Source organism: Octopus bimaculoides, chromosome 14 (assembly GCF_046866305.1).
Source record: "Octopus bimaculoides isolate indiv1 chromosome 14, ASM4686630v1, whole genome shotgun sequence".
NCBI lineage: Eukaryota > Metazoa > Mollusca > Cephalopoda > Octopoda > Octopodidae > Octopus > Octopus bimaculoides.
In genome coordinates this window covers 4,818,019-4,834,375 of record NC_142941.1, presented here as the reverse complement: position 1 = coordinate 4,834,375, position 16,357 = coordinate 4,818,019, and the positions used below count along the sequence as shown (strand labels likewise).

At 39.0% G+C, this 16,357-nt stretch overlaps 1 protein-coding gene across 1 annotated transcript in view; it reads left to right on the top strand.

Annotated features, from left to right (window-relative positions):
• The window catches only part of LOC128249411 (uncharacterized), a 33,081-nt gene extending 16,771 nt beyond the window's left edge, over positions 1–16,310 (top strand). Inside the window, exon 2 of the mRNA XM_089363177.1 lies at positions 1–16,310. This exon is cut by the window's left edge and continues 1,742 nt beyond it. Coding sequence (XP_089219303.1) covers positions 1–1,203 — 1,203 coding nt within the window. The 3' untranslated portion in view covers positions 1,204–16,310.
• The last annotated feature ends 47 nt before the right edge of the window (positions 16,311–16,357 follow it).

Sequence of the window (16,357 nt, the reverse complement as noted above, 5' to 3'; positions counted from 1 at the left end):
AACTTGCAGAACCACGAACGTATTCACACAGGGATCAAGCCTTACAAATGCACGTATTGCCCTAAAGCATTTTGTCAGCAAACCGAGCAAAAATCTCACATAAGGACTCACACAGGTGAGAAACCTTTCAAATGTAGTTATTGTCCGAAAGCCTTTAGTCAGCAGAGCAACCAAAAAATGCACGAACGTATTCACACCGGGGAAAAACCATACAGCTGCGAACAGTGTTCAAAGACCTTTAGCCAGCGTGCGAATCTTGAAAACCACCGTCGCTTGCATTCAGGAGACCTTTTTAAGTGTTCAATGTGTTCAAAGGCATTTACTCAGCTGGTTAATTTACGGACACACGAGCGTGTCCACTCGGGTGAGAAGCCATATCGATGCAACACCTGCAATAAAATGTTCAGTCAGCTTAGTAACTTGCATGCGCACGAACGTGTTCACACTGGCATCAAGCCATTCACCTGTGACTTGTGTTCGAAATCCTTCGCACAACGGACCACGTTGATCAACCACAAGCGCTCGCATGCTGCTAAGGCACACAACGCAAGCCTCATGCTCGCAGCTAAGCAGTCTGCCGAGAGGGACGCCATGTTGTTGCAGGACAACGGAAGCAGTGTCGCAGGTGGCAGCACCGGTGTGAAGACAGCCCCGAGTGGAGCCAATAACCCTAGGGTTCCGACTGCAGTTAGCACAACAAACAACTCTGCAGTCAATGCAGGTAATGTGAAGAGCGAGAGTTCTAATCTGAAGTCTGCTACTGACTACACTCAGAGTATGGCGCATAACCAGAACCAGAACAACCGCCAGACGAATGCTCACATGACACAACAACAACAACAACAACAGCCACAACAACAACAACAACAGCAGCAGCAGTCCAACACCTCGTTGTTGATCCCCTCCCCATCAGTCGGTGGACGGTCAGGACAGTCGTTAATGCCCGCGTCATCTCCCTCGTCTGTTCCGTCATCATCAGCATCCCCTCACACCTCTTCCTCGTGGATGACCTCCATGAACCTCCACGAGATGTCCCAGCGCTGGGAGGGTAACTACCTCTGGCCCCGCGGCTTTTCTATGACCTCGATGCCCCCTACCACCTGGGCAAACATGCCCAGTGTTTTCCCATGCAGTAGGATTGAGTATCCAAGAGGAACCGCCCCAACAAAGGGCCAGACCAGCCACCCCAGCACATCAAAATGACAGAAACATAAGGACCCGGACCCTACAACATCTGTTTTATACAAACAACAACATCTCAAACACACAAACATGTTTTCAATTGGTTGCTTCTAATTTTATTATTATTATTAATATTATTATTATTATTATTATTATTATTATTATTATTATTATTATTATTATTATTATTATTATTATTATTATTAATATTATTATTATTATTAAGGCAGCAAGCTGGCTGACTCGTTAGCACGCCGGGCGAAATGCTTAGTGGTATTTTGTCTGCCACTACATTCTGAGTTCAAATTCCACCAAAGTTGACTTTGTTTTTCACCCTTTCGGGGTTAATGAAATAAGTACCAGTTATGCACTGGGGTCAATGTAATCAACTAGCTCTCTTCTCCCCCCAAATTTCCAAGGCCTTGTGCCTAGAATAGAAATAATAATTATTGTTATTGTCTGGCTGTTTACATTCTGAATTCAAATTTGTTTGGGGGGTCAACTTTGCTTTTTATCATTTAAAGGTCAAAATAAAATAGGATAGTCAGTGACATTGACCCCATTGCTCGGTTGGTGCTTATTCTGTTGATCCCCAAAAGATGAAAGGCAAAGTCGACCTCAGTGGAAGTCAAAACTTAAACATGGACAAAATGCCATGAAGCATTTTTTTACCCCATGCTCTAAGCTGACTGCCTTTATAATAATAATAATAATAATAATAATAATAATTCATTCTTTTATTAGCCACAAGGGCTCACATGCAATAACATTAAAGGCAAAAACGGAACGATACAATGGGTTTTCTGCATGCAAACAAAGCATGACAGTAACAAATTAAACAAATTAAAAATCCCAATAGGGGAGGTGCTTTAAGGTCCTTGTGGAAAAACCCAGAAAAGTCATGGCTGCCTGATCAATGGGACAAGATCCCTTCTCCTTTTATTTCTCACAGGTGTATGCTCAGAACTGGTCCTTTCACATTGGCCATTCTTCCAACATTCACCCCGTCTTTCAACAAACTTGCTACAAGCCAACACTTCCCGCTCCCCCCTCAACTTCCTAGGAAATAATAATAATAATAATAATAATAATAATGGTTTCAAATTTTGCCACAAGAGCAGCAATTTTGGGGGAAGGGGGAAAGTCGACCCCAGTACTTGACTGGTACTTAATTTATTGAACCCGGAAAGGATGAAAGGCAATGGTCGACCCCAGCGGAATTTGAACTCAGAATGTAGCAGCAGATGAAATACTGCTAAGCATTTTTGCCTGGTGTGCTAACCATTCTGCCAGCTCGCCATAATAATAATAATAATAATAATAATAATAATAATAATAATAATAATGATGATAATTCTTTCTAATTTTGGCACAAGGCCAGCAACATTTTAGAGGGAAGAAGATAGTCGTACTTGATTGGTTCAATTGGTTGATGGCAAAAAGATTGAAAGGCCAAGTTGACCTCGGTGGTATTTGAGCTCAGAATGACTTTGCTAAGCCTTTGCCATCATCATAATCATCATCATCATCATCACCATTCATCTGTTTTCCCATGTTAGCATGGGGTTGACAAAACACTGGTCCTTAAAGTTTAGAGCCAGATGTGTTGGCGCTCGGAGGTTTAACTAACCCCGAATGTACAAATGGCAAACCTGGATGTCAACTCAGTTCTGACTTGGAACAGTTCTGCTAACCCACTCCCCCTCCTTTATAATGATTTGTACTTCATTTTATCAGTCCCGGGAAGATGAAAACTACAGCCGCCCTTGGTGGAGTTTGAACCCATAGCTAAATATTTTAAACTATTTGTTTAAAATTTGTTTAATGTTCTAAGGATTTGCCATTCCACCATGACTACCCACCATCACCATAACAGTATTAAGTCATTGAGGAATCTTTTATGTAGTCATGGGTCTGCTAGAAATAGCAGCCAAATCTTTTTTCAAACTAATGCTTCGCTGTCAAGGATACATTGAATTATATGACCCTTGGTTTGCCATTCCTGAAAGTTTGATGGAGTGGTCATATCTGGAAAGTCTTTGATCATAGGGTTGCTCTGTGGTTTGACCTATTGACCTAGGGTTAAGCAGCAATGTTTTATTGACACAGAATTTTTTAAAACGAATTCAACAACTTGAAGGTGAGTTTCTTTCTTTGAGGTAACTTGGGCTGATTGACTTGTTTAAGGCCTTGGTGATACCTTCAGCTGTACAATATTGGTTAAAGAGTGAAGGGGTTCATATCCTGTTGCTGGCACTGATTTCTACAATTGGTATTGGGCTTTTACAGTCTGCTGGTTCTAATGGTTAAGACAAAGTTGGGAGATTCCGGCCACTGGGCAAGCCAGAATCTCTAGAAAGAAAACCATTGAATGTGCTAACTGGACCCTCACCACCACCACCACCACCAGTGTTGTTTCTTGTCTTGCTAGAAAGGGGCCATTCTTATTAAATGTTTCCATTAGTACATTGTTAAGGATGACATGTAAGGGAACAGGAGATTAGCTTGGACAGGTGGGCCAGGGGCAAGATGTCCTCCACCCAATATTTTTCTCCTGTTTTTCCATCGGAATTGCTATTGATGCTGTCAACTGGCAGAATCGTTAGAGCATCATTCGACCAAGTTCTTCACGGTTTTTCTTCTGCCTCTTCAAATTCTCAGTTGAGACTTTGTGTTTGGTCCTTACAGGGGCCTGATTAAATAAAGTACCAATTAAGTACAAGGTCAATTTAATTGACTGCCTCCCCCCACCCTGCCCCTGCTACTTCACACACAACACACACACACACATATAACAATGTGCACATACACACACACACGTCATATACACACATACATAAAGACAACACCACCACCTTACAACACACACACACGGACACACATGCACACACAAAACCACCACCACCTACACATACACCAAACAACAACAACAGCCAACTGCAGACCTGAGTCAACACAGCTTTAAATGTTGGCAAAGCACCTCTCCGTCACCCATTCAAGGATTTATGAAACAGTTTAACATGGATTGGCCTTAAATTAACTGTGGTGGTGGTGGTGGCAGTCATAATATTGATGATGATGATGATGATGATGATTGTGGTTGCAATAACATTGAAAGGGTGGTGGTGGTGGTGGTGGTGAAGTTGCTTGTTGATGATGATAATGATAATAATAATAATAATAATAATAATAATAATAATAATACTGTTGATGATGATGGTTGTGGTGGTGGTGGTAGTAGTGGTTTTAATGTTGATGATGATGGTAATGGTGATGGTGAGGTTGTATAGTAATAATATTGATGATGATGATAGTGATGGTGATAGTAGTTCTAATAATGTTGATGATGATGATGATGATGATAGTGGTGATGGTGGTTTCTAGGAAGCTATGCAGCCATCTGTAAGATGCTGGCCAATATTTTTGGAAATTTAATATTTTGTAAACAAAACAATGTTCAGAATGAAAATGGAAAAAAGAAGGAAAAAAAAAGAATTTTCAAAAAAAAGAGAAGGTAAAAAAAATAAGAAAAAAAGAATTTGATCTAAGATTTTCTTCTCAGAAATGTTCAGTTTCTAAATTTTTATTTTCTTTTTTTTTTTGGGGGGCTTTTTTAAAAAAAATATTTATTTATTTTAATTCCTAACGCAACACTTGCCTTCCCCTTCACATTGTGTGTGATGTGACAAAGATGTTCTAGATGGTTCTTAGTGAGTGTGTGTGTGTGTCTGTGTAAATGTATGTGCTTGTGTAGAATGTGAGGTGTAGCAAATAGTTGTTCACAACATACATACAGACACACTATACACACACACACACACACACACATATATAGATACATACACACACATACTTATATATTACACTTATATACATATCTATACACACACACACACACACACTCCTATATATGTGTGTGTTTCTGTGTATGCACACACTTTCTCTGTCTTTTTGTCTGTCTGCCACACACACATACTGGAATGAGTTCAATCGACTATTCCTATACCATCACCATCATCATCACCACCACCATCATCATCACCACCACCACCACCATTATCTCCACCACCATCACCATCGCCACCACCACCACCACCACCACTAGCAGCAGCAAGGCACTAGAAGTGGCAGAGAAAATAAGGTCCTGGGTCCCCTGCATTGCAGTCAGTATTTAGTCACATCCATCTTGTCTCCTGCTTTTCATCCTGACCAGACGCTATAGAATCTGTACCAGTCATATACTGGCTTCATTCACTTCAGCTCATCTCCCCCTCCACTACCAGTTGGTGACTTGATACCAAAATCAGAAAAATATTGTCATATGACAGAGGGGCCCTACATGGCTGTCTCACTTGGACCCATTTTTGCTTACATCCTTCTGGGGCTGTGGTTCTCAACCATTTCCTTCCTATGGACCCCTTCGATTCCTATTTCACTTGAATGGACCCTCATAACCATTCAGTATTTAAAAAATCCTAACATTATGTTTTTATTATTAAATATTATTTGAAATTTTATTTTTAGAAATTGTTAAAATATTTTGTGTCTTTCAGAAATATTGGGTCATCCCCTAAATAATGCGGTTTATTTCAGTTTCGTGAATTAAAAGTCGGAGGGGGATGGGATAAACTACCTGCATCAACTTGCTATAAAAGCAGGTAGGATTTTTACCTTGTCCTTATTCTTAGTGCAAGTTTTGAAGAGTGCAGTTCCATTTTAAGTTATTTTTTGAAAGCTATAATGGAAGTGATAAAGGAGCATATTTTGTTTTATGAGTTCAATAAAGGCAACAACACAATGGAAAGTGTGAGGAATATTAATGCAGTATATGGGGATCGGACAGTAAGCATAAGCCAGTGTCAACGATGGTTCTAGATATTCTGAGCCAGAAACTACAGCCTAGAAGATGAGCTTCATCCTGGAAGATCTGTAGAACTCGATGAGGATGTCCTGCAAACTCTGGTGGAATAAAATCTCATTGTAGCTGTCGAGGAACTAGCAGAGAAGCTTGGATTTGGTCATTCAACCGGTCATTTAAGTCAGCACTGGAAGAAAAACGACAATCTTTGGTCTCAAGTTGAAAGGTGTTCTTCCGTCAGGATAATACTCGGCCACATACAGGGAGGAGGCATTCCAAAGGCTGGAGCAGTTTGAATGGGAAACGATGCCCCAATCACCATATTCACTGGACATTGCCCCATTTGATTACCATTTAATCTGCCATCTTCAAAATCATTTGGACAGGAAAAAATATGAAATCTGTAGACAAGGTCAGATCAGTACTGGAGGAGTGTATTTTGTCACAGAAAATGAAGGAGAGTATATTTTAGATTAAAAAAGAACTTTGTTTATCTTAATTTTGAAAAATAAAAGAAATATTTTAAAAAACCGTATTGTTTATGGGAAGACCCAATTTATTGCAGATAAATTTTAACAGCAAATTCTTAAATGGACCCCCCAAAGGTCATGCAGATCCTGGTTGAGAACCACTGCTCCAGGGGCTTGAGTAAATAAATAAGATACCGGTCACATACCGGGGTCTTTATAACTGACCGATCCCAGCACCACCACCACCACCATCATCATCATCATCATCATTATCATCATCACTATCATATGGAAATGTGATGAAGTTAAGAAAAGTCATTATTATCAAATTAGCAAATATGTAGGATTGGCAGAATCGTTAGAGCGTCAGACAAAATGACTTGTGCTATTGGTTCTGGTTCTTTATGTTCTGAGTTCAAATCCTGCTGAGGTCAACTTTATTTTCTTTATTTTAAAGCTTGATAAAATAGACTGCCAGACAAACACTGGGGTTGATGTAATCAACTTAATTCTTCCCCTAAAATATGCTGGCCTTGTGCCAAAATTTGAAACGATTTAAGGCAGCAATCTAACGAAATTGTTGATACATTGGAATAAAGGCTCAGCAGCATTTCTTCTGGGTCTTTCTACTGTGAGTTCCAATTCCACCAGGGTTGACTTTGCTTTTCCTTCATTCAGAGTCAATAAATTAAAGTACCAGTCAAGTACCGGAGTCAATGTAATCCCCTAACCTCCTAAATTGCTGGCTTTGTGCCAAAATTAGAAAGAATTATTATTAAGGCGGCGAGCTGGCAGAAACGGTAGCACGCTGGGCGAAATGCTTAGCGGTATTTTGTCTGCCGTTATGTTCTGAGTTCAAATTCCACCGAGGTCGACTTTGCTTTTCATCTTTTTGGGGTCAATAAATTAAGTACCAGTTGAGTGTTGGGTTTGATATAATCGACTAGCCCCCTCCTCCCAAATTTCAGGCCTTGTGCCTAGAGTAGAAAAGATTATTATTATTATTATTAAGGCGGTGAGCTGGCAGAATCGTTAGCAGATCAGACGAAATGCTTAGCGTCATTTTGTCTGTCTTCATGTTCCACGTTCAAATTCTGCCGAGATCAACTTTGCCTCTCATCTTCTTGGTGTCAATGAAATAAGTACCAGTTACACACTGGGGTTGATGTAATGGACTTGCTCCCTCCCTCCCCCCAAATTTCAGGCCTTGTGCTTGTAATAATAATAATAATTATTATTTTTATTTTTATTATTAGTGTTGTTATCATATTACTATATCAGAGAGTCTCTGTTTTGTTATAATTCCACTGCCAAGACAATCACTTGATCCATTTGTAAAGACTGGAGCATAGCCACAACATCCTCAGTGCTGTGAAGATGTTTGGATTTCAAGCAACGAGCAACCAATGAAAACATGTGCCCCCCCCCCCCCCCCACACACACACACGTGTACAGATTCATGCTGCTTATTTGAAATTTTGAGGTTTTGAAAGACAAAAAAGTAAAAGATGAAACGGAAAGAAGCCAAATAAGAAAACCAAAGAACAAGAAGTCGAAAAGAAAATATTAATATATGTATATATAAATGCACACACACACACATATATAAGTATATATATATATATATATATATATACACACATATATACATATATATATATATGTATGTATACTTTATGTATATGAATGTAGTATTGTTTAAAATGAAATGAAAACATTTTTTTAATGGAAAATGAGTGAAAATAATAAAGAAAAAATGCAATTGATAATTTAAATTGAATTGAAGCAAGAGCTCTGAAAGAAATGACACCAAAAAAAAAAAAAAGTCACATTTTTAAACACTTTGAAATCACAAAATGAAGGGAAGAGGGGATTGCCCCTCCTCATGCAAAAAAAAAAAAATAAAAACAAACAAACCAAAGACTCAATTGTTTATCCCCCCACCCTTCTAATCTCCATGAATATTGTCTTTATAATAACTGCTGTCATTTTACCCTTTTTTTTTTACCATTTTCCCCCCCATCTATTTTTGTGTCTTTTTTATTTCCTGACCATTCACAAAACTTAAAGGATTGCACCATTAACAGACGAAATGAAATGTTTTTTTTTTTTTCTAACCTTTTCTTCCAGTGTTTCACCAATTGGACACTGTTGTTGTTTTTTTTTCTTTTTCTTTTTAAAGACTATGAAACTCTTGAGAAGAGAGAAGAACCATTCTATTCTCACATCCCCATCCTCGTAGTTTAGTCTGTTGTCACGTGAACTACTTTATATTCCTCTTGCTTCCTTTATGGTCAGTCACACACACACACACACAAATATATGTATTTATGTATGTATATACATATATAGCTTATTGACTTTCTGTTGTCTGGACTATACTGAATCTGTTTGAAAATGTTTGAACTGGTCTGGAATGTGCTGGTCTAATGTATGCTGGTTCACACTGATCTGGTCTTGTCTAAATTGATTTGGTCTGATCTTGTCTAACTGACTAAATTAGATCTTGTTTAAGCTGGTTGAAGCTGAACCTATCTTGTCTAAACTGATGTGCTCCAATTTTATTTAAGCTGGCTAAGGTTGATCTGAATTCTGTCTAAACTGGTTTCATCTGGGCTAGTCTAAACTGGTTGAGGTTGGGCCAGTCTGGTCTAGTCTAGGCAGACCAGTTTGGTCTGGTTTTGCACTCAAAAATTGTTTTGGAATGGTCTGATTAAGAGAGCTGTGAACTGGACTGGACTGGACTATTTTAAGAACGATCTAGTTTGCTCTGGTTTGCTGGACTGGCATGGTTAGGAGGTTAATGACACCTGTGTAACATGCTATATCAATTGTCATGTTTATTTGGTTTGTATATGTGTGTGTGTGTGTCTGCGTAGGCTTGTACTGCTTAGATGTACATACATACAAGCATAATATATGTGAACGAATGTGTATGTGTGTGTGTGTGTATATATATATGGGTGTGTGTGTGCTTATATACATACATACATTCTATTCTAAAATGGACGTTTTGATGTTTTAAGATATTTTAGAAAGAAAGAAAAATAAACCAAAATAGAATTTTGTAGAAATCTTTTTGATATAATTTTTATATTTATATTTTATTAATTTTTTTTATCATTGGACAGTATTTTTTTATTTAAATTTTTCTTTATATTTAAATGTTCTTTACATTTGTTCTTTGGTTTTATTTCCAAAAAAAAAAAAAAGAAACTGTGTTTTCAATTGGTGGAACTGTTCCACATTCTTCATTCTGTGGAATCAATGTGTCGGTGTGGAAGCAATTGTGTGTATACTTGTGTAAAGACAGATATGTTCTACCAAAGTTTAGCAAGATTTTCATTGAGCAAAGCTGCAAATATAGAACCCAAAAATGCATAATACTATATAATATAAGATAGATTTCAAAAAATATATCAAAACCATCATGAAGAATTCACTACAGGTCTGTGGAATTGTCTCTGTCTAAACCTTAACATTACATGCTATTTCCAGTCTCCCCCCCCCCCCCACTTTGCCTCTTTCTCTTCTGTTGTCTTCTCTGCAAACCTTTTCTACCAATGTTGCCATGAGCCAGCAATGGAGCCTCTACATGGTCACTCAAAATGCCAGAAATAACAGCTAAATCTCCCTCAAATCACATCCTCGATCGCACTCTAAAACTGAATAAATGACAGGTGTGTCATGGCTGGCTGGAACATCTTTGACCATTGGTCTGTTCAGTCCAGCTTGACCTAGGGTCAATCACCACCATTACCACCACCACCACCATCATCACCATCCACTCGTCTTGTATAAAATAATCATTAATATAACATTATTATTTATTATTATCAACATAGTGAATTAGTCAAGTGGGTTACAGCATCAAATTGCTTTGCAGTATTTGTTCTGACTCTTTCACTTTCTGAGTTCAAATCCTGCCGAGGGCAGCTTTACTTTTCATCCTTTCAGAGTCAATAAAATAAAGTACCAGTCAGGTACTGGGGTCAACGTAATCAACTGACCCTCCTTCCCACTAAAAAAATTGCTGGCTTTGTGCCAAAATTTGAAACCATTATTATTATTATTGTTGTTGTTCTGCTGAGGTCAATAAATTTCAGGGTCAATAAATTAAGTACCAGTGAAACACTGGGGTCAATGTAATCAACTAGTCCCCTCCCTACAAATTTCGGGCTTTGTGCCTATAATAGAAAGAATTATTATCATATTATTATCATTATTATTATTATTATTATCATTATTATTATCATTATTATTATTATCATTATTATTATTATTATTATAAGGTGGTGAGATGGCGGAACTGTTAGCACATTGGAAAAGATATTTCACCGTATTTCGTCTGACTCTTTACATCAGTGGATCTCAACCGTGGACCCCCCCAGGGCCGCATATGGCCCTCAATGGTCCTCCTACGATAAAATATAATAAATTTTTCTTTAATTGACTTGTATTTTTCTTTCTTTTTTTTTTGTTTTGGTACATCCCCCTAAAAAAGATCCAGGTTTCGGATCTGGCCCCGGTAGTAAAATAGTTGAGAGCCACTGCTTTATAATCTGAGTTCAAATTAAGCCGAGGTCAATCTTGTCCTTCATTCCTCTTTGGTTGATAAAATAACGTACCAGGAAAGTACTGGGGTCCATGGTATCTACTAACCCCTATCCCCTCCAAATCCTGGCTTTACGCCTAAATGAAAAATCCATCTTTATTATTGAACGTAGAGAAATGGTAGGATCAGTCGAGCATCATACAAACTGCCTTGTTGAATTTTTCCTGGTCCTTTATGTTCTAAGTTCAATTCCCGCTGATGTCACCTGTGCTGGTCATTCTTTTAGGGGTCGATAAAATTATGCAGCAGTCCAGTAGTGGGAGTCCATTTTGACCCTTTAGCATTTAAACTCCCCTGGTCACACACCCTCTGTGTCTGTCCGACATTTGGAGGCTAGTTCTGTTTCCTGCTGCTATTGGCTACAGCAGGACAAAGCCAAGGCAGCCCACTACATACTGTGGACACGGTCCCTGATCCCAGTTGTCCTGGATCTCTTCCTTGCCGTTGGGGCCAGTTGTGGATAAGTCCACCTGTGTAGTAAGGGATTGTGTATCCCTCTCATCGCTGGAAACAAATCTTTGCACAGACTTCGATCCATCCAGCTTAAATATTCTACCGGATGTACATTCAAACTGGTAAAAATTGACCTTGGTGGGATTTGAACTCAGAATGTAAAGAGTCAGACAAAATACCACTAGGTATTATATCTATATATAAGTCAGAGTAGTTTTCAACCAAGGTCCCTTATGACCTTTAGGGGTCCATATAAAATTTTGTTAAAATCAATGTGCAATAAATTTGATTATACTTTTTTTTTTACAATACACAAAATATTTTAACAATTTTCTTATAAAATTCCTAATAATATATAATTAAAAAATTGAATAGGGAGTTTTAAGTATCGAATGGCTCGTGGGGTCCGTCAGAATAACTAAAATATGGTTGAAAATCACTGATATCTATATTTTGAATCAAAACAAGAGATTGAAAAATTTTTGGTATTACTTATTTACCATTACACATGTTTCATTTGCTAATAGGAGTTAATACAAACTTGTGCATTTAGGAGAAATGTGTACGATATCTCCTATAAGAAATTCTTCGGACAGAGAATCAAATAATACATTTACATTTAGATGGAAGTTTTTATATATAGTCAGTAATCAGGAGTCGCTTAAATAGTTGGAATGGGAGAATAAAGAGCAGATCTAGTTATATAGAAAAGAGAGAGAGAGATTGATGTAATAATATCACATCAATGTAAGGCGGTGAGCTGGCAGAAATGCTAGCATGCCGGGCGAAATGCTTAGCGGTATTTTATCTGTCTCTACATTCTGAGTTCAAATTCCACCGAGGTCGACTTTGCTTTTCATCTTTCGGGGTTGATAAATGAAGTACCAGTTACATACAAGGGTCGATCTAAACGATTTTGCCATGCCCCAGCATGGCCACAGTCTAATAATAGAAATCAGTGAAAGGAGCACTTTGTAAGGATAGCAGGGGATGACCAGGAGGAGGGTGGGATGGTGAGCAGGCAGGGGTGTGGCCAGCAGTTTCTGTTTTGTCCTTGGCTCTGGGTATTTTTGGAAGGTGAGGTAAGTTTAACCTTTGAACAGCCCAGTTTACCTGGCTGTAGATAGGTACCATGCAGATGGAACGACCCACGGCCCCAAGCAGTGGCACCTCTGTTGATAGGACGAGTGATTTGTTAGCTATTATTGCAGAGTAGTATTTTTCCCTGCTTGGGAAAAGCTATCTGTGAGAGGCTGTCATTCATCCAGGTGGAGATTTATCTCACCTCCATTTAATACTGGAAATACTAGACCTGGGTTCATGTAACCCTTGGGGATCTATATAAGACTTTGTTATTAAAATTTACATGCAATAAAATTGGTTACACTTCAACAATATACAGATTATATAAATAAGGATGTGTCACATTAGATAATGTAGTCCTAAATAATTCTAAAAAGACAGGCTGGTTAGTCATGGCTGGAATGCATTTGATTGTATGTTTGCTTGACCAGGGCTCACCTAGGACTAAACAACAACTACCAGTGTTTAATGGGACTGCTGGATCTGGACTGACCTAGGGCTAAACAACACAAACCCACATCTTCAGCACCAAACAGAAGAGTCCAAAAATTCCTCAGGTAAACAGGGGGGGGGTGTTACAATATTGGTGCTGTTGGTTCACAGGTGTGAGTCTGTACACCCTGTGCCACCTGTTTCTGCTTTATGGACTGATCTGTTAACAGTTAACTGTCTCGGCTTTGGACCCAGTGTATTACTGGTTGTAGGGTATGATCCAAGGACTTCCGTGTTGGTTGTCTGGTATTTTATCAATCTAAACATTTGTAGCTGTCCTGCAGCTGTCTTACCATCTTGTCCTGTCCTCTGCTTACAGGAGACAAACCCTGGGGCTGTGTCCTGTCCCCTGCATACAGGAAACAGACCCAGACGCTGAGATGTTGCCTATTAGGTCATCGACTTGTCCTAAGGCCATTGTGCTGGTTGTTGTGGCATAAAGGCCTATAGCATATGCTTGCCTCAGTCTGCTAGGTTGACAACTTGCTCCACTCACACTGAACAGGTGGGTGGTCAAGCTAACAAAAGAGCCTTCGTGTGATTGCTTGATCTGCTAAAAACAATAGCCAAATGTTCCTCAAATCTCACCCTACTGTGTCCCTAAAAAAAGGACGGACACATTGGATAATGTATTCCCTAATATAGAAATTACTCAGGACGATCATGGCTAGAATGTCTCCTGATCATACGTCTGTTTGAACGTTGCTGTCCTAGGGTCAAACATCAACAAGAGATTGGCAGTAAGACAGATGATAGTGTGTTGTTGTTGTTGCTGTTGTTGTTGTTGTTTTTGAGTGACCTTAGAAAGATCAGTTTCACCACATTGTTAAACAAAAACTTTGAGAGCTTAATTAAACAGGGGCAGACCCAAGGAGAGGGCCTGAGGGGAATGTCCTCCACTCAAGAAAAGAAGTGCACCCTTCTAAATAATGTTATTACGCCCTTTTTCTCCTGGAATTGTATTCTCTTCTGACCTTGTGCCCTCCCCTTTGAAAAATTCCAGGGACCATTCCTTTTAAACATGAAATCCTGGTGAGAAATTTTAATTTAAATTACTTTGAAATAGGAAATTTGTATCATAGGACCCGGTTTAATATCAAAAGAGTTAAGACACAATAGTCTGTGGTTTGAGGAAGATTTGGTTGCTATTTCTAGCTGGTTGAACTGTTCTGTAGATGCTCCATCACATGCCTCAATCAATACACATACCTCTAGTTGGCTCAGTCCACCTGGCTGAATGATCCAGAAAGCTAACCAAGCACTTGTAGGCTCCACATGAAATTTATTGCACCACAAGAACACTTGCCCTTCCCTGCCCACTAAATCGAAAGATGACATTGTTGTTGTTGTTGCTCCTTCACTTTTGTGTCTGTGGTTAAGAAGCCTGCTCTCCACTCTTGTGGTTTTGGTTTCAATTCCACTGCACGGCATCTTAGGCAAACATTTTCCACTATAGCCCCAGGCCATCCAAAGCCTTTGTAAATAGATTTGGTGTTGGTACCACATGAAAAGTACTCATGATGGTGCCATGTAAAAAGTACTGCTTTTGGTGTTGCATAAAAAGCAGCCAGTCTTTAAAAGCCTGACTCTGTAAAGTGGTTGGCATTAGGAAGGGCATCCAGCTGTAGCAGCAATGCCAAAACTGACTATGGAACCTGGAGTGGCTCCCTGGCCTTTTCCAGCTTTTGTCAAACCATCCATGGAAAAATGGACGTTGAATTGATGATGGTGATAATGATGATGCTGGTGGTGTAGATGGTTGTGATGGTGGTTGGTGGTGGTGGTGTTGTTGTTGTTGGTGGTGGTGGTGGTGTGCTGATATATGTGCCTGGAGTACCCTTATCAGACGGGTAGCCATGATGGGTATACTGGGCTTCGTATATTTGTACCCTAGTGTCACTTTGATGGCATGCATTGCTCTCTCACTCAATAATAATAATAATAATAATAATAACAACACGCCATGACCACAGCATTGACTTGTTTGTTCCATCTATGCCGTTTATGCTGGTCCCTTGCTGGATAACGACAGTCTTTCCCTAGTCATAGAGACTCATGGGGTCAGTTACCCAGTTCCTGTGGCACATATATGTATATGGAGATAGTTCACAGATGAGATCCAGAGATTCTCTGTATAGGAGAGCCTTAGTAGGGATCAAAAGATACGACCTTGGACTCCAATATCTTTACAAGGGATCGATCATTCCACAAGGTGAAGAAAAGCTATAAAAGGGATCGAGTTGAGTGGGGACAGAAGCAAATATATTTGATGGGTCTAATTTGGTTATCTGCAAAATTGCTTCTATATGTATATATGTATGTATATCTATCTATCTATCTATGTCTGTCTATCTGCCTGTCTGTCTCTCTATCTATCTATCTATCTGTCTATCCATTTGTCTGTCTTTCTCTCTCTATCTGCCTATCCATCTATCTCCCTCTCTCTCTCTCTCTCTCTATCTATCTATCTATCTGTCTGTCTGTCTATTTATCGATCTATCTATCTATCTGTCTGTCTGTCTATCTATTTATCTCTCTCTCTCTCTCTCTCTCTCCTTCTCTCTCTCTCTCTCTCTCTCTCTCTCTCTCCTTCTCTCTCTCTCTCTCTCTCTCTCTCTCTCTATATATATATATATATATATATTCTTTATAAAGATTATTGCTTAGACCCTGTCAAAACTTCTACAGATATATGGTAGATTTAAGAGGGCCTCCACTAATCGTTGACATTGGACTCTATGTCAGTGGCTGAACTAAACACCAAGGCATGATATGAAAAGTTTTACCCTCTCAGTCTTACAGTTAAGATCTGTTACAAAGATAAATAAATAAATGTATATGTGTGCTTGTGTGTGTGCATGTGCGTGTGTGTGTGTCTTTGAGTGTGTGTGTGATTGTATGTGTGTGGATGTGTGTTAACTATAAGACTATATATATATTCAACCAATCCTGTTTGACTTCCCCCCTGCCCCCGCCAAATGATCAATCCAATCCAATGTAACCCCGCCTCCCATCAACTCAACTGACCAATCCAATCCAATGTAACCCCACCTCCAATTGATTGACCAATCACTCTGTTACAATTTCTAATAAATCTATGAAGCAGTCCATTCTGCTGACCAATGAGGAATAAAAACAACAATTTATTCAATTTTCATTCACGATTTCATTCTTATTGCTGTATTTATTGTTGTTGTTGTTTTT